The sequence below is a fragment of the Dendrobates tinctorius genome, unplaced genomic scaffold (genome assembly GCF_039654945.1).
Source record: "Dendrobates tinctorius isolate UK_male_01 unplaced genomic scaffold, ASM3965494v1 ptg000015l, whole genome shotgun sequence".
Classification (NCBI taxonomy): Eukaryota; Metazoa; Chordata; class Amphibia; order Anura; family Dendrobatidae; genus Dendrobates; species Dendrobates tinctorius.
The window spans coordinates 41,229,837-41,249,417 of NW_027361683.1; the positions used below are offsets into that span (position 1 = coordinate 41,229,837).

General features: G+C 48.7%; 1 protein-coding gene across 2 annotated transcripts in view; it reads right to left on the reverse strand.

Moving 5' to 3' along the window:
* SYTL1 (synaptotagmin like 1) overlaps window positions 1-19,581 on the reverse strand; it is a 308,605-nt gene that overhangs the window by 142,520 nt on the left and 146,504 nt on the right. Inside the window, exon 2 of one of the 2 annotated variants that reach the window (XM_073563991.1) lies at window positions 14,573-14,726. The exons of the other annotated variant lie outside the window; for it this stretch is intronic. Within the exon in view, the coding sequence (XP_073420092.1) occupies window positions 14,573-14,715 (143 nt within the window). The 5' untranslated portion in view covers window positions 14,716-14,726. The remainder of the gene's footprint in view (window positions 1-14,572; window positions 14,727-19,581) is intronic. 2 annotated transcript variants of the gene reach the window in all.

The following is a 19,581-nucleotide window of genomic DNA, read 5'->3' on the forward strand; positions in this document are numbered from 1 at the left end:
TGCAAGTGATTGGCTTGCTTTGGTGGGCGTCACAGGGGTTATAAAAGGGCGTGCACGCCGACCGCCATCTTACTTCTGCCGATCTTAGCATAGGGAGAGGTTGCTGATTCTGTAGGGAGAGCGTTAGGCAGGGAAGAAGAAAAAAAACTGCTTCTGCTGCTAGCGATTTTGCCTGTAAAACACACCAGTCACTGTGTGTGCAGTGCAAGGGGAGGCTATATTGTGGTGGATCAGCGGTGTTGGTTGTTAGGCTGCCTTCTAAGGCTTCCTGACAGCTGCATTGCTGTTTACCCACTGCTCTGCAAACTGCTTTTTTAAAAGCAATCCCAATTTTTTTTTTTGTCCTGCTGAGGTACTGAGCGTGCATTTTTTCACACCATACAGCGTCAGTGGGTCTCACACAATCCAAAAGTGTCCAGTGTCCACTAGTGTCTGCAGAAATTCAAAATCTCCCTTATCCTGTAGTCACTTTTTTCACACCTGTGCCATCGAGCCTGTGACATAGCGCTCTGATATTCAGTGGGCCTCACACAATCCAAAAGTGTCCAGTGCCCACTAGTGTCTGCAGAAATTCAAAATCTCCCTTATCCTGTAGTCACTTTTTTCACACCTGTGCCATCGAGCCTGTGACATAGCGCTCTGATATTCAGTGGGCCTCACACAATCCAAAAGTGTCCAGTGTCCACTAGTGTCTGCAGAAATTCAAAATCTCCCTTATCCTGTAGTCACTTTTTACACACCTGTGCCATCGAGCCTGTGACATAGCGCTCTGATATTCAGTGGGCCTCACACAATCCAAAAGTGTCCAGTGTCCACTAGTGTCTACAGAAATTCAAAATCTCCCTTATCCTGTAGTCACTTTTTTCACACCTGTGCCATCGAGCCTGTGACATAGTGCTCTGATATTCAGTGGGCCTCACACAATCCAAAAGTGTCCAGTGTCCACTAGTGTCTGCAGAAATTCAAAATCTCCCTTATCCTGTAGTCACTTTTTTCACACCTGTGCCATCGAGCCTGTGACATAGCGCTCTGATATTCAGTGGGCCTCACACAATCCAAAAGTGTCCAGTGTCCACAAGTGTCTGCAGAAATTCAAAATCTCCCTTATCCTGTAGTCACTTTTTTCACACCTGTGCCATCGAGCCTGTGACATAGCGCTCTGATATTCAGTGGGCCTCACACAATCCAAAAGTGTCCAGTGTCCACAAGTGTCTGCAGAAATTCAAAATCTCCCCTGTCCTATAGACACCTTGTACCTTGTTTTACATTACTATATAGTTTGTTGGATTTTGTCTACATTTCTACCAAAAATGAGGAAGGCTGGTGGAAGAGGCCGTGGAATTGGGCGGGGCTTGGCAGCTGGTAATGATGGTGTTGGTGGTGGATCTGATGGTAGTGGCAAAAGCAAAATAGGACCGAATGCAGGAGGTGTTGAGCCTGTGTCATCGTCTGGCTCCACAAGGCCTCGAAGGCTTAGTTTTCTAGGAGTTGGCAAACCACTTTTAAAGCCAGAGCTTCAGGAAAAAGTTTTGTCTTACATTGCTGACTCAGCCTCCAGCTCTATCGCCTCCTCTTCTGAAGTTGTAAAAAATAAAAGCACTGAGTCGTCATTGGAGGCTCATGTCCATGAACCACACCTTTCCTTGTGTCCTTCACCCCAACCAAGATTGAAGGATGACGCAGGCCATACTACTGATTACTCCATGGAGCTGTTTTCACATACCATGCCTGGATTATCAAGTGAAATGGTGAATTACCCAGGCCAAGATGAATCTGACATGGAGTGCACTGATGGACAGCCGCTGATAGATGATTCTGCTGGTACATTCACTCAGAGCACTACATTGTCCTCGCAGTGTACAGAGCCAGATTCTGACCCTGATGAGACTCAGGTGCCCCTTCCCGCACACTATACCACCATACACGGTGACACAGAGGAAGGTGCACATGACATTGAAGAGGAGGTGATGGATGACCCAGTTGTTGACCCAGATTGGCATCCATTGGGGGAAGAGGGTGCTGCTTCCAATAGCTCAGATGAGGAGGAGCATCCACAGCAGACATCGACATCGCAACAGCTGTTATCTGGCAGGCCCGGAGCACTCCAAAGACAGGTTCCAAAAATCAAAAGAGTTGCTGGACAGCTTGTCCAGAGGGTCAAAAGATCACAGCGTGCTAGGCCGCAAAATGTCTGCCAAAGTAGGAAGAGTGCAGTGTGGCACTTTTTTGAACAAAAGCCTCATGATCAGGCCAAGGTTATCTGTAAGAAGTGCGCAAAGACCTTTAGCCGAGGTAAAAATCTGAAAAATTTGAATACCAATATGTGACGAACAGCCCACCGCCGTTCGTCCAAATACGGAGGCGACTAACGGGAGTCCCGCTGCCACCAAAACGCGACGGACAGCGGACCCTGTGTCACCACTATGTCACAGTCCCACCACTGACACGGGTGTATCAGCGGACGGAGGGACGAGACACAATGCCGGCACACGGCTATCACAGGCACAGTTGGGGCTTATCTTAGTTATCCCACCACTGGCACCATGTGACAAAAATATCCAGCAAGCTAATCTCGCTCTACAATTTGCCGCAGGGGGAGTTTAATTTGGATGCCCCACCACTGCTATCAATCTTCCAAGTACTGCGGGGATTTATGTATATCCCACTTTCTCAGCTCCACTTTGGAACTCGCAGCTCTCCGGCGCCCCCCTTACCCTCAGGTCACCTGCTAACCTGCTAACATTTTCTCTGCTCCTTCTCACTGCTGGTGATATCTCTCCAAATCCTGGTCCTCCTCACCACATTCCCACAGTCATTTCTACCTCCCATCCACGCTCTCTCACAACCTTCCGTAACCACTCCAACCTTATACCCATTCACCCAGTCCCACTAACAGGAGCTCTGTGGAACGCTCGCTCTGTCTGCAACAAGCTTTCCTACATCCATGATCTTTTTGTTACTACCAAACTTTCCTTCCTCGCCATCACCGAAACCTGGCTCACCCCATCTGACACAGCCTCTCCTGCTGCACTTTCATATGGTAGCTTCCACCTTTCTCACACCCCCCGCCCCACCAGCAAACATGGCGGAGGAGTTGGTCTTCTCCTGTCAGATACCTGCTCCTTCACCCCAATCCCACTGCCACCCTCTGTTACCCTCCCTCCCTTTGAGGTGCACTCTGTGCGCATCTACTCCCCCTCCAACCTCCAACTGGCTGTCATCTACCGGCCCCCAAGGCCTGCCACCACCTTCTTTGACCACTTCACCACCTGGCTACTTCATTTCCTTTCCGCGGACATCCCTACTATCATCATGGGCGACTTCAACATCCCCATTGACACTTCCCTCTCAGCTTCCACTAAACTTCTATCTCTCACTTCCTCCTTCGGCCTCACTCAATGGTCTTCTACAGCCACCCAAAAAGATGGCCACACACTGGACCTCATCTTCACCCGCCTCTGCTCCCTATCTAACCTCTCTAACTCACCTCTTCCTCTCTCTGACCACAACCTTCTCACATTCTCTTCCCTCTCCACTCCATGTCTACAATCCCCACCCCACAAACTTTCACACCCTCGCAGAAATCTTAAACACCTTGACCTACACTCATTCTCTGAATCCCTCCTCCCTCTCACAGATATAAGTTCCTTACACAATGCGGATGACGCTGCTGCTCTATATAACACCACAATAGCTGTAGCTTTGGAATCTGCTGCCCCACTTACACATACCAAAGCTCGCAAAATCAACAGACAGCCCTGGCACACCAGCCTGACCAAAGAACTGAGGCGAGCTTCCAGGGCTGCTGAGCGCAGATGGAAAAGATCCCACTCCAACGAGCACTTCATCGCATTCAAACAGTCTCTCACTACTTTCAAGACCACACTCGCCACAGCTAAACAAACCTACTTCTCATCGCTCATATCCGCCCTGTCTCACAACCCTAAACAGTTATTCAACACCTTCAATTCTCTCCTCCGTCCCCCAGCACCTCCTCCCTCCCCACTCATCTCAGCTGAAGACTTTGCCTCATTTTTCAAGCAGAAGATTGATAACATCAGAGACAGTGTTGGTCAACAACCCCCAGAGCCCCTTCTCCCAACTTCCCAGCCCTCCACCTCCAAAACCAACTTCTCCACCATTACAGAAGATCGACTCTCCACTCTACTCTCAAGATCACAACTCACCACTTGTGCACTTGACCCGATCCCTTCCCACTTCATCACCACAGTCTTCATCCCAAACCTAACCCATCTCTTCAACCTATCACTAACAACTGGTGTTTTCCCCTCAAGCTTTAAACATGCCTCAATCACACCTATCCTCAAAAAGCCCTCTCTTGACCCATCCTCTGTATCTAGCTATTGCCCTATATCACTTCTCCCCTATGCCTCCAAGCTACTGGAACAACACGTCTACCTTGAACTGTCCTCCCATCTCTCTTCTTGCTCCCTCTTTGACCGCTTACAATCTGGCTTCCGGTCACACCACTCCACCGAAACTGCCCTTACTAAGGTCACCAATGACCTCTTAACCGCCAAGAGAAAGCGACACTACTCTGTCCTCCTCCTCCTGGACCTGTCGGCTGCCTTTGACACAGTGGACCATTCCCTACTATTACAGACCCTCTCATGCCTTGGCATCACAGACTTGGCCTTGTCCTGGATCTCATCATACCTAACAGACCGGACATTCAGCGTCTCCCACTCACACACCACCTCCTCACCTCACCCCCTATCTGTCGGAGTCCCACAAGGTTCAGTCCTAGGACCCCTGCTCTTCTCCATTTACACCTTTGGCCTGGGACAGCTTATAGAATCTCATGGCTTTCAGTATCATCTCTATGCTGATGACACACAGATCTACATCTCTGGATCAGATATCACCTCCCTGCTAACCAGAATCCCTCAATGTCTGTCCACTATTTCATCCTTCTTCTCCGCTAGATTTCTGAAACTTAACATGGACAAAACAGAATTCATCATCTTTCCCCCATCTCACGTGACCCCCCCCCAACGAACCTATCCATTACAGTAAATGGCTGCCCACTCTCCCCAGTCCCACAAGCTCGCTGCCTCGGGGTAATCCTTGATGCTGATCTCTCCTTCAAACCACATATCCAAGCCCTTTCCACTTCCTGCCGACTTCAACTCAAAAATATTTCACGAATCCGTTCATTCCTCAACCAAGAATCTGCAAAAACCCTAGTCCATGCCCTCATTATATCTCGCCTTGACTACTGCAACCTCCTGCTCAGTGGCCTCCCCTCGAACACTCTCGCACCCCTCCAATCTATTCTAAACTCCGCTGCCCGACTAATACACCTGTCCCCCCGCTATTCCCCAGCTTCTCCCCTCTGTCAATCCCTTCACTGGCTCCCTATTGCCCAGAGACTCCAGTACAAAACCCTAACCATGACATACAAAGCCATCCACAACCTGTCTCCTCCATACATCTGTGACCTTGTCTCCCGGTACTTTCCTGCACGCAACCTCCGATCCTCACAAGATCTCCTTCTCTACTCCCCTCTTATCTCCTCTTCCCACAATCGCATACAAGATTTCTCTCGTGCATCACCCCTACTCTGGAACTCTCTACCACAACATATCAGACTCTCACCTACCATCGAAACCTTCAAAAAGAGCCTGAAGACCCACCTCTTCTGACAAGCCTATAACCTGCAGTAACCACCGATCGACCAAACCGCTGCATGACCAGCTCTACCCTCGCCTACTGTATTTTCACCCATCCCTTGTAGATTGTGAGCCTTCGCGGGCAGGGTCCTCTCTCCTCCTGTACCAGTTATGACTTGTATTGTTCAACATTATTGTACTTGTTTTTATGTATACCCCTCCCTACGTGTAAAGCGCCATGGAATAAATGGCGCTATAACAATAAATAATAATAATAATACCAGTTGCATGCTTAGACATTTAACCAGCATGCACTTGCAAGCGTGGACACAACACCAAACCTCAAGTGCCACATGTGCAACTGATCACAAAGAAGGTAGTCAACAACGCTACATTGTTTCCCCCACTGTAAGCCCACCGGTTAGCACAGCAGCAAATGTTGAGGTGTCGTTGCAAGGCCACAGCAGTCAGGGAATCCCACTGTTATATCAACGAAAGACTGAATCTAGGCCATCAGAAAGAACACCAACTCCATCACCATCATCAACCCTCTCTCAGTCCGCCCTGTCCACCGCTACTTCCACCATATGCAGCTCTCAAGTCCAGCTCACCCTCCCAGACACTATGAGTAGGTCAAGAAAGTACTCAGTCTCTCATCCGCGTACACTGGGTTTGAACGCCCACATTGCCAAACTAATCTCGTTTGAGATGATGCCCTATCGGTTGGTGGAAAGCGCAGCTTTCCGCGAACTCATGGCCTATGCAGTACCACGCTATGACCTACCCAGTCGCCACTTCTTCTCTCGCAAAGCCATCCCAGCCCTCCACCATCATGTAAAAGACCGCATTGTCCATGCACTCAAGCAGTCAGTGAGTGGAAAGGTGCACCTCACAACTGATGCATGGTCCAGTCAGCATGGCCAGGGCCGTTATGTGTCCATCGCTGCGCACTGGGTTAATGTGGTGGATGCAGGGTCCACAGGGGACAGCGGTGGTGGGACAGTGCTGCCTAGCCCACGGTATAGGAAACAGTTGGCTGTAGGCGTTCGACCCTCCTCCTCCTCCTCCTCCAGAAGCGAAAGCTCGTCCACAGAGCGCAGTCGTACGAGCACTCCATCTGCAGCTGCCACTGTTGCACACGAGGTGTCCCCCTATCGAGCAGCTAGTGGAAAGCGTCAGCAGGCTGTGTTGCAGATGATGTGTTTGGGCGACAGACACACCGCCGAGGTGCTGGCCGAGTACTTGAAGCGACAAACTGAGTCATGGCTGGGCAGTGTACATCTTGAGGCAGGCAAGGTAGTTAGTGATAACGGCCGTAATTTTGTGGCAGCCATAGCCCTTTCAAAACTCAGCCACATACCTTGCTTGGCTCACACCTTGAACCTGGTGGTGCAGTGCTTCCTCAAAAATTATCCGGAGTTAACAGCCCTGCTCCAGAAGGTGCGAAGACTGTGCGCGCACATCCGCCGGTCGTCTGTACACTCCGTTCGTATGCAGAAGCTGCAGCGATTGCTCCACCTTCCCAACCACCGCCTCATTATCGACATTGCAACAAGGTGGAACTCCACCCTGCACATGGTGGAGCGGCTGTGCGAGCAGAGGCAGGCCATAATGCATTTGTGGGAGGATACACGGCCAGGCACTTTGAGAGCAGACATGGAGTTGACAGGTGTGCAGTGGTCGAAGCTGAAAGACCTCTGTAAAGTCCTTCAGTGTTTTGAGGAATGCACATGGCTGGTAAGCGCGACGACGCCATCCTAAGCATGAGCATCCCACTTATGCGTCTGCTCATGCAAACTTTGACGCACCTTAAGTAGCAGGCGTCTGCAGCCAATGTTGATGAGGAGGAAGAGGAGGAGGGAATCCTTGATGACATTCTGCCATTGTCTGCTCAGGGACCTCTCCTGGACGAGGTGGAGGAAGAAGAGGAGGAGGAGGATGATGATGGGGATGATTACTTAGGGGAGGAGGATGCATCTCGTGGGGCAAGTGAAAATGTTGGCGTGGCAAGGTCTGGTACAGGGTTTGTGCGTGACTGGAGGGATGTGGATTTGCCAGAAAGTGCTCCTCCACCCAGCACTCGCAGTGCATCATTGACACCGGGAACATTGGCCCACATGTCAGATTATGCCTTGCAGATCCTAAAAAGGGACCCCCGCATTGCCAAAATGATGAACGATGACGACTACTGGTTGGCCAGCATCCTGGATCCACGCTATAAAGGCAAATTACAAAACATCATGCCACAGGAGAACCTTGACCTAATATTGGCTAATAAACAAGCAACTCTGGTAAATCGGTTGCTTGAGGCATTCCCAGCACACAGCAGCGGTGATGGTTCTCACACGAGCCGTACGGGCCGGGGGCAGCTTGGCAGAGGTGTTCATGGTGCACACAGCAGAAGTGGCGTTGGAGACAGGGGTTTCATGACAATGTTGTGGACTGATTTTTCACGGACCGCTCACACAACTGGTAATACTGCATCGATGGAAAGTGACAGGAGACAGCAGTTGTCAACTATGGTTACAAACTACTTTTCCTCCCATATCGATGTTCTCCCACACAGGTCATTCTCTTTTGACTATTGGGCCGCTAAACTGGACACCTGGCCTGAATTGGCACAATATGCCTTACAGGAGCTCGCTTGCCCAGCTGCAAGTGTGCTATCGGAAAGAGTCTTCAGTGCAGCTGGATCAATCCTGACAGAAAAAAGGACCCGTCTGTCAACCCAAAATGTGGATGATCTAACCTTCATTAAAATGAACCATGCATGGGTTTCCAAGGATTTTGTCCCACCTTCCCCTGATGACACATAGGGTGACAGAAAAATGGCTTGCTTTGGTCCACCTCTTCCTGGGACTTGACCTATTTCGCCTTTTGCATCAGCTGAATGTCCAACATCAACATATGCCACTTTCTAAAACTCCCTAACTGTGCTCCCTCCCCCCCCCCATGGCCGGAGTCACCACCTAGCGCACGACACCGTGCGAGTGCCGTTGCCCTGGACAGGTGGGTAGGCCACTCTTGGGCGCGGGCACTGGCACAGGGTCCCTCATAGTGCAATCAAGTGTCTCTGACGGTGGTGGTGCACACCCGCCGTCAGACACACCGCCGTACTATGAGGGGCCCAGTGCCAGTACCGACGCCCACGAGTGGGCCCCCCTTGCTTGGGCAGGGCCCCAGCATTTGCAATCTTTACCTCTCCCTGCTCCTCCGCTGTGTAGTCTGGGCCGTCAAATCCATACTGTGCCTGACACCGTCTGAGCCTGCCTCCTGATGTATAGACATATATTTTGAATGTGTACGCTATCCATACATGTTATCCTGGGATACGGTACCCTTTCTCACCTTTGTGCAATCACGTGTAATCCATACTGGGCGTGAGAACGGCTGGCGAGCTGTTAAGCAAGCTACAGCACCTGTGGTTTGCACACGTAAGTTTTTCATTTTTTCAGGAATGACGGTTAGGCCTAATTCCGGAACTGCGGTTGACCTGCACTTACTGGGAAATCATCGTTCGCGGGTAATAATTGTAATCAGTGATCCCCATCACTAACGTTGTTCAGCGGGTTATCTGCACCTGTAAGCGACAAACGCTGGCCTTTTCAGTGTAGCGCACATGCAGCCACGGACATGTAAGGGCATGACACACCAGTTATTGGCCAATTTCATGTGCCAGAGCCTCACGTGTCCCTCTAGTAAGCCGGACTCGGACCGCGGGGCATGACGGAGTCTCGTTCGTTAACGGAATTAAGCTTGCAATGTGTGCATCTGTTCTGTAGCTGGCATGGTTGAGGTTTCCCAGGTGGAGTCGAATTTAACCGTAGGCTCCACTCCTGGTGGTGCCCTTCTGGACATTCCTTTAAGGTTCAGCTTTGCAACCATACTGCCCACGTAAAACAAACACTTTGCCTTCATGAACGCTGTTTGGAGGGTCATGACTCGTGGGAATAACGCCGCCCAATCAGTTAACCTGCTAGAGAGATCCTTCGTTGCTCCCAAGCATGACATCACACTCCATAGGAGGAAGGTAATGCCACTGTGGCGACTGTACTGCTGGGGGCGACACAAGTGCACTGATGCCCAGCCACTGCTCGATGAATCTGCTGGTATATTGACCCAGACCACTACATTCCCCTCGCACGCTACACGGCCTGAATCTGACCCTGATGAAACTCAGGTTACCCTTCCCATATACAGTTCCATCTTACACGGTGACAAAGAGGAAGCTACAGATGAAAGTGCAGGTTCGCCCACCCGCCATCAGACACACCACCGTACTATCAGGGGCCCTGTGCCAGTGCCGTCGCCAACGAGTGGGCCCCCCCTGCTTGCTCAGGATCACAGCACTTGCAAGGTTGAAATACTGTGCAGTGAGTTGGAAGATGGGGACGACGAGGAGTCCAGACTAGTACAGGGATTCCCTAGCGAGGAGACTTATTTGATTGTTTTCAATGTTGGGACAGCAATTTTTGGGGAGCACTATACTCTGGAGAATGATAGATGGGGCCCACCATACACTGGAACATTCCAAAGGTGGACATCAGACACTGGAGCAGCATTTACAGGGCCCATTATACACTAGAGCATTAGAAATGGGGCCCATTATGTTTGGAGCATTATTTGGGCCCATAAGACAGTGGAGCTTCATCCATGGGGACCAACATTTACTGTAGCATTATGTGGAGCTCATCATATACTGTTTCAAACATTATATGGGACCAATGATTCTGTATGGAGAAATAGATGGGCCTCGTCATGAGATGTAAAAAGTGAAGTATTTTTCATTGTACTATACCGCTATTTCTCTGCCGTATGGGAGCATGATGAGTTGTGGTATGTGCTAAAGGGGCGCTCTTTTGCCCAGGGCACATGAAAACCTGGAGCCATCCCTACCCCCCACAACTTTAGCCAAATAACCCCCATTTTTCAGTGCGTAACTTGTATTATGAAGTTAATTAAGGTTGACAAGCTTAAGTAAGAAGAATTGATGCTTTTGGCATTCAAATGGGCACTGTAGGTGTGTTTCCTGTCCTCCTCTCACTGCCGACTTTTATTCCCCATTGACTTACATTGGGTTTCGTGTTTCGGGACGACCCCGACTTTTCCCTATAATCGGCCGATCTTGCTCGACCCGACTTTTGGAAAAGTCGGGTTTCACGAAACGAAACTCGACCCTAAAAAAGTCACTCAACTCTACCCAAAAGTCATTATCTCAGTAAATTAGAATACTGTATAACACCAGCTTGAAAAATGATTTTAAAATCCGAAATGTTGACCTACTTAAATGTATGTTCAGTAAATGTAAGGTTGTGTGCCCATGTAGCATTTTTTAAGCGTTTCGGTGGCGTTTTTAAACGTGTGATTCTGCCGCGGAAATGCTTAATAAAAGCGTTCCATGCATTTTTAATAGAAAACGCACATGTTGTGCCAATGGTGCGTTTTTTACCACTGCGGAATCGCTTAGTGTTAAAAAAACGTAGCATGTTCATCAATTTTGCGGAATCGCCCGCGATTCCGCAAACCATCAATTATATGGGCAAAACCGCATGGGAAAACACATGCAAAAATGCTTGACAAACGCTTGTCAAAAACCGCATGCGTTTTCCCGGGAGCAGGGTGTGTGATTCTGCTCAGGTTTATTCTGCATGAGAATTGCTACGTGGGCACATAGCCTAAAGGTCCTGTGGCATTCGTTCGTAGAATCCACTTAGATTTGTAAGGCTGGAGCCACAAACAAGGTAGAAAAATACGGACCGTATTTTACGTCGGTAATACGCATAAATGGTCCCTAAATAGTGCTCCGTATGTCATCCGTTGTCAGGGTGTGGGCCGCGTATTTTTCTCATGTAAGCATCCGTATGTAATCCGTATGGCATCCGTATACCGTTTTTTTCTCGCAACCTTGCAAAATGGACATTTAACGGTTTTGAGGCCTGCACATAATTTAGCACCAACCCTATTTATTGCCTCAACATCAGGTGGCAGCCTCCAATCTGCCCATTTTGGTGCTCTGCTTGTGTGGGTGTCTTGCTGGCTGTTAGCAAACATGTCTGACACACTTCAGTTCACCCGAACTGACCGTGTTCTCTTCAACTGGGTTTTGTCCAGGGGCTTTGGCCAGCCATACCCAGTGATTGTGGATCCGAGGAGGAGGAGACGCATGTGGGTGCATTTGAGACAACGCCTCAATAAAGGCCATTTTCACAGGCTTTATGCAGCTCTGAGGACACATCCTGACAAGTTTTTCCTCTATTGTCTAATGACCGTTTCTACCTTTGATGCTTTGTTGGAGACAGTGTGCCCAGGGATCACCTTCCAGGACACCCGGATGCGCAAATGTATCTCTGTGGAGGAGCGCCTTCTCCTTACGTTACGGTATGTACTTCTCAGCTACAGAATGTATGTATCTAATTATTTTCTCAACTAATCTTACTCAGTAACCCCTTTTTGGCCAAGAAACATTAGGTATTGGTACCAAATATATGCTCTGAAACTTAGAACACTTTGATGTGTTATTCCACATTAGATAGCCGTGGGACATGTGTTTATGTATTGTTCGCCTAGCTTCTTACTTACACACTGTTCTGGTGATCTATATGTAATGTGTGCATCCTGAAGCATGTATTTTAATGTATATATTTTCAACATTTAATTGTAGGTTCCTCTCAACTGGCCTTTCTTATGCAGCACTCCATCAGGAGTTTTTGATTGGGCGATCGACAATATCCGGCATCGTTCGTGCTACATGTTCGGAAATCTGGTCCAGAGTTCATAATCTGGTCATGCCAGAGCCCAAGATGGTAGACTGGTTGAGGATTGCCAGGGGATTTGAGTTGCACTGCCAATTCCCCAATTGTATTGGAGCCCTGGATGGGAAGCACATCCGTGTGCGTAAGCCGCCGAACTCAGGGTCCCAATTCTATAGTTATAAACAATATTTTTCTGTAGTTTTGTTGGCTCTGGTTGACAGCAACTACAGGTTTATAATAGTAGATATTGGGGCTTTTGGAAGAACTGGAGACTCTAGAGTCTTCAGTTCTTCCATTATGGGTCGGCGGCTGCGCAATAACCTGTTGGACCTACCACCATCACATCAGCTGCCAGGCTCAAATCAAGAAGCGGTGCCTTATGTCCTAGTGGGGGATGAAGCCTTCCAATTGACTAGGCATTTCATGAGGCCATACCCGCGCAGAAACCTTGACCACCGGCGCAGGATTTTTAATGTGCGCCTTTCACGTGCCCGAAGACTGGTGGAGTGCGCCTTCGGCATTCTTTGTGCCAAATGGCGTGTCTTCCAGTCTGCCATTCAGCTGAGTGAAGCCAATGTCAATGAGGTCATCAAGCTTGTGTGGTCCTCCATAACTTCACTAGACTGCATGATTACTCCTCATCTGATGTGACTGAAGGTGTGGTGGACAATGGGGATAGACCTACGCCACATGTGCTCCCTTTACGGCATCCTCTCTCAGGACTCAAAGTACGTGATGTGTTCACCCAGTATTTTGTTTCACCTCATGGTTCTACTACCTGGCAAGATCAGGCTGTATCTATGTTGTGATGTTCTTATGTGTGTGTATATATTTTTTTTTTGTTTGGGCTTCTCTGATTTGTGTTGTCTGTTTATATGTGATAACATTGACTTACTTATTTGAATGCCTAACATAATTCAGGAAGAAGGCCAAAGATGCATTTTCAAAGGTTTTATAAATTAAAAAAATAGCTTACAATACAGTGTACCATATTTTTGTCATATGGCAGATATTGCCCAGGCCATTTAGCCTTTTCTGTATATATCATTGTCATTTTTTTACACACAAAGAGGTAACAAGAAATTATAAATACCAACAAAAAAAATTTACAAAACAATTAGCTATTTTATAACTGCTGGTAGCTTGGTGGAGGTGATGGCGGGAGGCCTTCATCTCTTTGTTGGGGGTTGGGGTGCCCAGCTTGACCATCACCCTGTTGGGGTGGATGATCTTGGCCCTGTGGGAAGATGTGGCCATGTTCCTGCAGATGAGCACCAAAGAGACCATAAGGATACTGTCGATTATAATCCTGTGGCTGATTGTAGCCACGTCCATCATACCCCCCCCCAATATGACCATGTCGTCCAAACCCAGGTTGGGGCCAGCCTCCAACACCAGGTCTGTACAAGTGACCATATTGGGCAGGTTGGTTATAGGCTGCCATTTGGCCCTGTTGTGGCCAAGGTTGGTTTGGGGGGGGGGAATGGGTGGAGGTGTAGGCACAAGTGCAGGTGGACACTCAGATCCTAATTGAGCATGCACAGCTGGTTGTCGGACAAGGCGGAGACGGTTACGGGGTGAGAGCTGCCACCTCTCAAGATACTCAAACAACTCATATGGGTCATTGGGGTGTGTGCATGCATCAATTAGGATCTGAATGGATCCGCGCACACGTAGCCTCACCTCACGGGGTAGGGGACAGAGGTACCAGGGCAGGCTTCGGGAATATGCCTCTTCACCCTCATCCTGGGCAGCCCTGGACAGGTAATTTAGGACACCGGTGTCTACATGCCTCCGGGTATCAGTGGCAGTGTTGTCCCTTCTCCGTCTCCCACAGCGGCCTATGGCTGCAGGCTGGGGGGACCCCTCAACACGGCCAGTAGGGTGGCTGTTGTTGCCAGGGTCTTCTAAGTTGCTGGCTGCTGGTGGCTCTGCTGGGTCTGGACCAGGTGCAGAACCTGATGCTGTGCCTGATGCTGGTGGAGCTTGGGGGTTGCAAAAGCTCTGGTCAGAAGATGGGCCAACCACCTCTTCACATCCCCCGTCCGGGTCTATAATGGGCTCAGTATCCGACCCGGTCTCCCTCTCTGTGAGGTTGGACTGAGTTCTGTTAGGAAATGTACAAAAAAAAATGTAGCTCTGACCCTAAAAAGCATATGTGTCATGTGGTGTGATGTCTGTACTTACGGTCTCAGATCCATACTGGGTGCCAAAAATGCCAAGCGGTCAAAATAGATGTATTTCCGCTTGGTCGGTGCTGCTACCCCACTCCTGCCCCTCTGCTGTCTTTCCCGCCGGTACTGGTCGCGGATGCTGCGCCAGCGTCTCATCACATCCTCAACTGCAATGTGAAGTGAAAAGGGACTGTAATCTTTGGGAATTGTGCCAAGCAATATTCCTAACATTTCACATAGTCACGTGGCCTAGTAGGGGGTGGTTTTGATTTAAATTTTTCTTTAACAAACAGGGATACCTACATACACAGTCTAGGATTGTAGGGGCTACATTTAAAAAAGCTCACTTCTGGCCTTTAAGCTGATTGGTAAAAATGACATTTACTTACGAATGAGTTGTTGCTCCTCACGTGGCCGTTAGGCATAGTCTTTGAACATGTGCACACAGATGCACCTCCATGCCGCCTCTTTGCGGCCCCGGTCAGAATAATGGGCATCCCGTTGGTCCCAAAGTTCGGGCCTTTCCTGTACCAACACAATTAGGAGCTCCACATTAATGTGGCCAGACATGACACTGCAGGACTCTGTGGAGGCGTACTTCCTGGATGTCTGGAGCGCTATTTGAGCTAATTTGCATGTCTAAGCTTCCTGATGATGGATTGGCCCATTTCCTGTGACCAGGAATTGTCTTGCGTATTTCTCGCAAGTCACATGGGTGGTCAATGTGTAATGCGATTTTTTTTGCGCACCCATAGACGTATTGCATAGGCGTACTACGGTCGTAATACGCCGACAATCGCAGCATGCTGCGATTGGCACGGACCGTAGAAAATACGAGAGAAAAATACGGCTGATGGGAGCTACCCCATAGAGAATCATTGGTCCGTGGGCAATGCGTTTTTTTATCGCCTCTCACTCGTCCGTATTCCTCTCTAGTGTGACGCCGGCCTAAGAGAGTTCTATGATAATTTCCCCCTTGGGTTGGCTGTGATACTTTTTCTACACCTGCGAACCGTCGCGACTCTGCATTACCCCCATGCACTTTTTTAACATGCTCTATCAAACGAGGGACCACTTTTCCTGTGGAAATAGACTGAAAATGCTCTCTAAATCTAACATACAATGGACGAATAGTTTTTCCAAAATAATAACAACCACAGGGACAGAAGATGACATACACAAAGTGGGTTGTTTTACAAGAAATAAAGTTCTGGACCTCATGCTGATTTGTTCCAATTTTGAGAGATTTTCCAGTCAATTTAAAGGGGCAGAAGGGGCAGTTCTTACACTTATAATTGCCTACAGGACTGTTCCGACCTAGCCAGTTTTTATTATCACTTTTATACAGTATCTGTTGCAGACCAGAAGATCTTTTAAGTTTTTACTTTGGCGACTAGCAAACAAAGGACCTCTCTTGACAATATCAGTTAAATCCTTGTCCCTCTCTAATAAATGCCAATTCTTTCTGATGACACTCCTGATATAATTGTCCACTGGACTGAAAGAGAATGAAATAGTGAAACGTTTTTTATTTTTTTCTGCAGCAAGGTTTTAATCTGCAACTGTTTGAGAGGCATTCAAGTTATCAACAAGGGACATGGCGTTATCTAGAACTACACTAGGATAACCTCTGTTCTCAAAGCGTTTTTTCAAAGCCTGTGCTTGTTTTTGATAACCAGCATATGTGCTGTTAAATCTCTTCAATCACAGGAATTGTGCATACAGGTCTCAAAATGCAAGAGACCATTAGTGGCAGACGATTTCTGATAAATTTCCGTGTGCAAGGACCCATCGTGTACCCACAAATTAATGTCTAGGATTTCCAGACATGTGCCCCTGAACTTATATGTGAACTTCATATTCATCTGATTATTGTCATTTAGCCATCCCACAAACAATGAAAAAATAAATTCTGTCTCATCCCAAACTATGAACACGTCATCCACATAGTGAACAAATAAACGGATATGCTTCAGAAAGGGATTAAGAATCGAATAAATATATTTCTCTTCAAAATCCGCGAGAAACAAATATGCAAACGTGCAGGAAACGGCCGTCGTCCACTCTCTGTACGTTCCTCCCGTGCCAATGCCTTTTAATCAATAAAGAATTTTCACGACAGAACGGTGAGTGCCATCACTTTTTTTCTCTTTTGTACATAATCAGCACTCAATACTTGGTCGGGGCTCCTTTTGCATCAATTACCACATTTAGCGTCCACATGTTTGGCATTTCTATAAATGAAAGGCAGCTGAATTTATGGGTGTATTTCTCCAGAAACATAAGCTGGGCACAAAGCATGAGCACTGCAATGTACGGGTACTACAATGACAGATGTCATGAATGTGCCACACCCTGCTGGGACCTGTGGTGTGTCTGGGATCAGTAGATTACAGAGATTAGCTGAAAACAGGTCCTCTTCTGAGTACGCGGCCATTCACGTGAGTAATATAGGTTTCTTATGGTACAGAAGAGGTTAAGGGTTTCTATCCTGAACATAATTTCTTGGGTGAAAAATGTGCCTGGAGAAGCCGTTGTGTCTTCCATTGACGCCATGGAGTTTTCTCTGTCTGTGTGTTTTCCTCTGCTTGCCTCCTTCCCTGTATTGTCTTGTCGCAGTACTAAGGGCCCCGTCACACATAGCGATCTCACTAGCGAGATTGCTGCTGATTAACAAGTTTTGTGACGCAACAGCGATCTCACCAGCGAGATCGCTGTGTGTGACAGCGATCAGCGATCGGCCCCCCCTGCCAGTATCGCTGATCGCTGTTGGAAAGCCCTGGACATTTTTTAGGTCGCTGGTCTCCCGCTGGCCAGCACACATTGCTGCGTGTGACAGGCGGGAGACCAGCGATCAGCTGGTAACTAAGGTAAATGCAGGGTTTCTAAGCACGGCGCTGTGCTTAGACACCCGATGTGTACCTTAGTTACCAGCGCGCTGATGCAGGGAGCTGGTAACTAAGGTACACATCGGGTTTCTAAGTGACGCATGTCCCTTAGAAACCCGATGTGTACCTTAGTTACCAGCTCCCTCCATCAGCACGCTGGTAACTAAGTACACAGCGACGCCGCGCGCTCGGCGTCGCTGGTGCTCATCGCTAGTGAAGCTGTCTGTCTGACAGCTCACCAGCGATCATGTAGCGACTCACCAGCGATCCTGACACGTTGATATCGTTGTCGGGATGGCTGGTGAGTCGCTATGTGTGATGGGGCCTTAAGACCAGTGTCTTGCAGTTCATCTCATTAGCCAGGGCAAAGCCCTGGGTCAGCCAGGGCTTAGGCTTAGTGGCGCACGGGGGGATGGAAGGACCTGTCTACAGACAGGGAGCGCAGGTTTCAGCATTAGGTGAATTTTGTTTGGTCACCATCCCTCCTGTCCCTATAGTCAGGGCCCTCCTGTCCTGTTTTCCCTTTGCACTACTCGTTGCACATCTCCCTGCCCTGGCGTAAATTCCCAATGGGGTGTAAGCAGGCTCAGTTACTCTATTGCCTTGCTGGCCCACAAGGCAATAGTTAAAGCCGCCAGCCAATCGGACGCTGGCAGTGACGTCAGAGCGCACGTCGCCGGCGTATGGCATCATTGTCATTCGCTGGCAAGTGCGCACTTGAAAAGTCAGGAGAGATCATTGCTTTAGGAGTGTGGCAAGGTAAGAGGAAAGGCTTTGCTTTTTAAAAAATTTCCATGGACCATGTGTCTCCATCCTGCCCGGGACAGAATGGAGACATGGAAGTAGAATGGAAACACAGGGGCAGGATTGGAGACACTAGGGCAGATTGGAGATAAGGGGGCAGAATGGAGACAAGGGCTCAGAATGGAGGCAAGGGGGAAGAATGGAGACAAGGGGCAGAATGGAGACAAGGGGCAGAATGGAGACAAGGGGGCAGAATGGAGACAAGGGGGCAGAATGGGGGACACAGGGGCAGAATGGAGATGGGGCAGAATGGAGACAAGGGGGCAGAATGGAGACAAGGGGGCAGAATGGAGACAAGGGGGCAGAATGGAGACAAGGGCTCAGAATGGAGACAAGGGCTCAGAATGGAGGCACAGGGGCAGAATGGAGATGGGGGCAGAATGGAGACAGGGGGCAGGATGGGAGACACGGGGCAGGATGGAGAAATGGTGCAGGATGGAGGAAGATGGGGTAGGAATATGGGATGGGATGGAGACAGATGGTGCAGGATCATGAGGCAGGATGGAGACAGATGGTGTAAGATCATGGGGCAGGATGGATATGATGGAGACAGATGAGGAAGGATCATGGGGCAGGATCATTGGGCAAATGGGGCAGTATCATGGGACAGATTGGGCAGAATCATGGGGCAGGATGGAGACAGATTGTGTATGATCATGGGGCAGGATGCATATGATGGAGACAGATGGGACAGGATCATGGGCAGATGGGGCAGGATCATGGGGTAGGATGGAGACCGATGGGGCAGGATCATGGGGCAGGATGGGGAGATCATATGGGGCAGGATGGGACATCACATGGGGGCAGGATAGGACAATATATGGCTGGAGCCAGGAATAAGACACATGGGGGCCAGGATGGGGGATATTATTACCATAGGGGCTAATTAAGGGATATTATTATTGCAGTGATGTATTTATTTTTTTGATTATGTGGTTTTAAATGGGTGGAAGGTCCTGTTACTATGCAGAGCAACACTGTCGCTTTTTTTCTTCATCTGGTGTAGTTTAGAATTTGGGAAAAAAATAAGTAATGTGTTCTGCAAGTGGTGCTCTAGATAACTGTGTTATTTCCTGCAGAGATGAGCCCTGGCTGGAAGAAGTGACGGCGGTCTGTGCTGGATGAAGATTAAAAGTGAAGATAAAGGACTTCACCTACAGACGGCACTGGTGAGTCAATGTGTTACCTGTACACTGACACTATGCACTGTATACTATATACAGCGGTCCTGTGTACAATGTAACCAGTGATCACTGTATTACCTTTACATTATACACTATATATAGAGCTCCCGTGTATAATGTCACCGTGATCACTGTATTACCTGTAC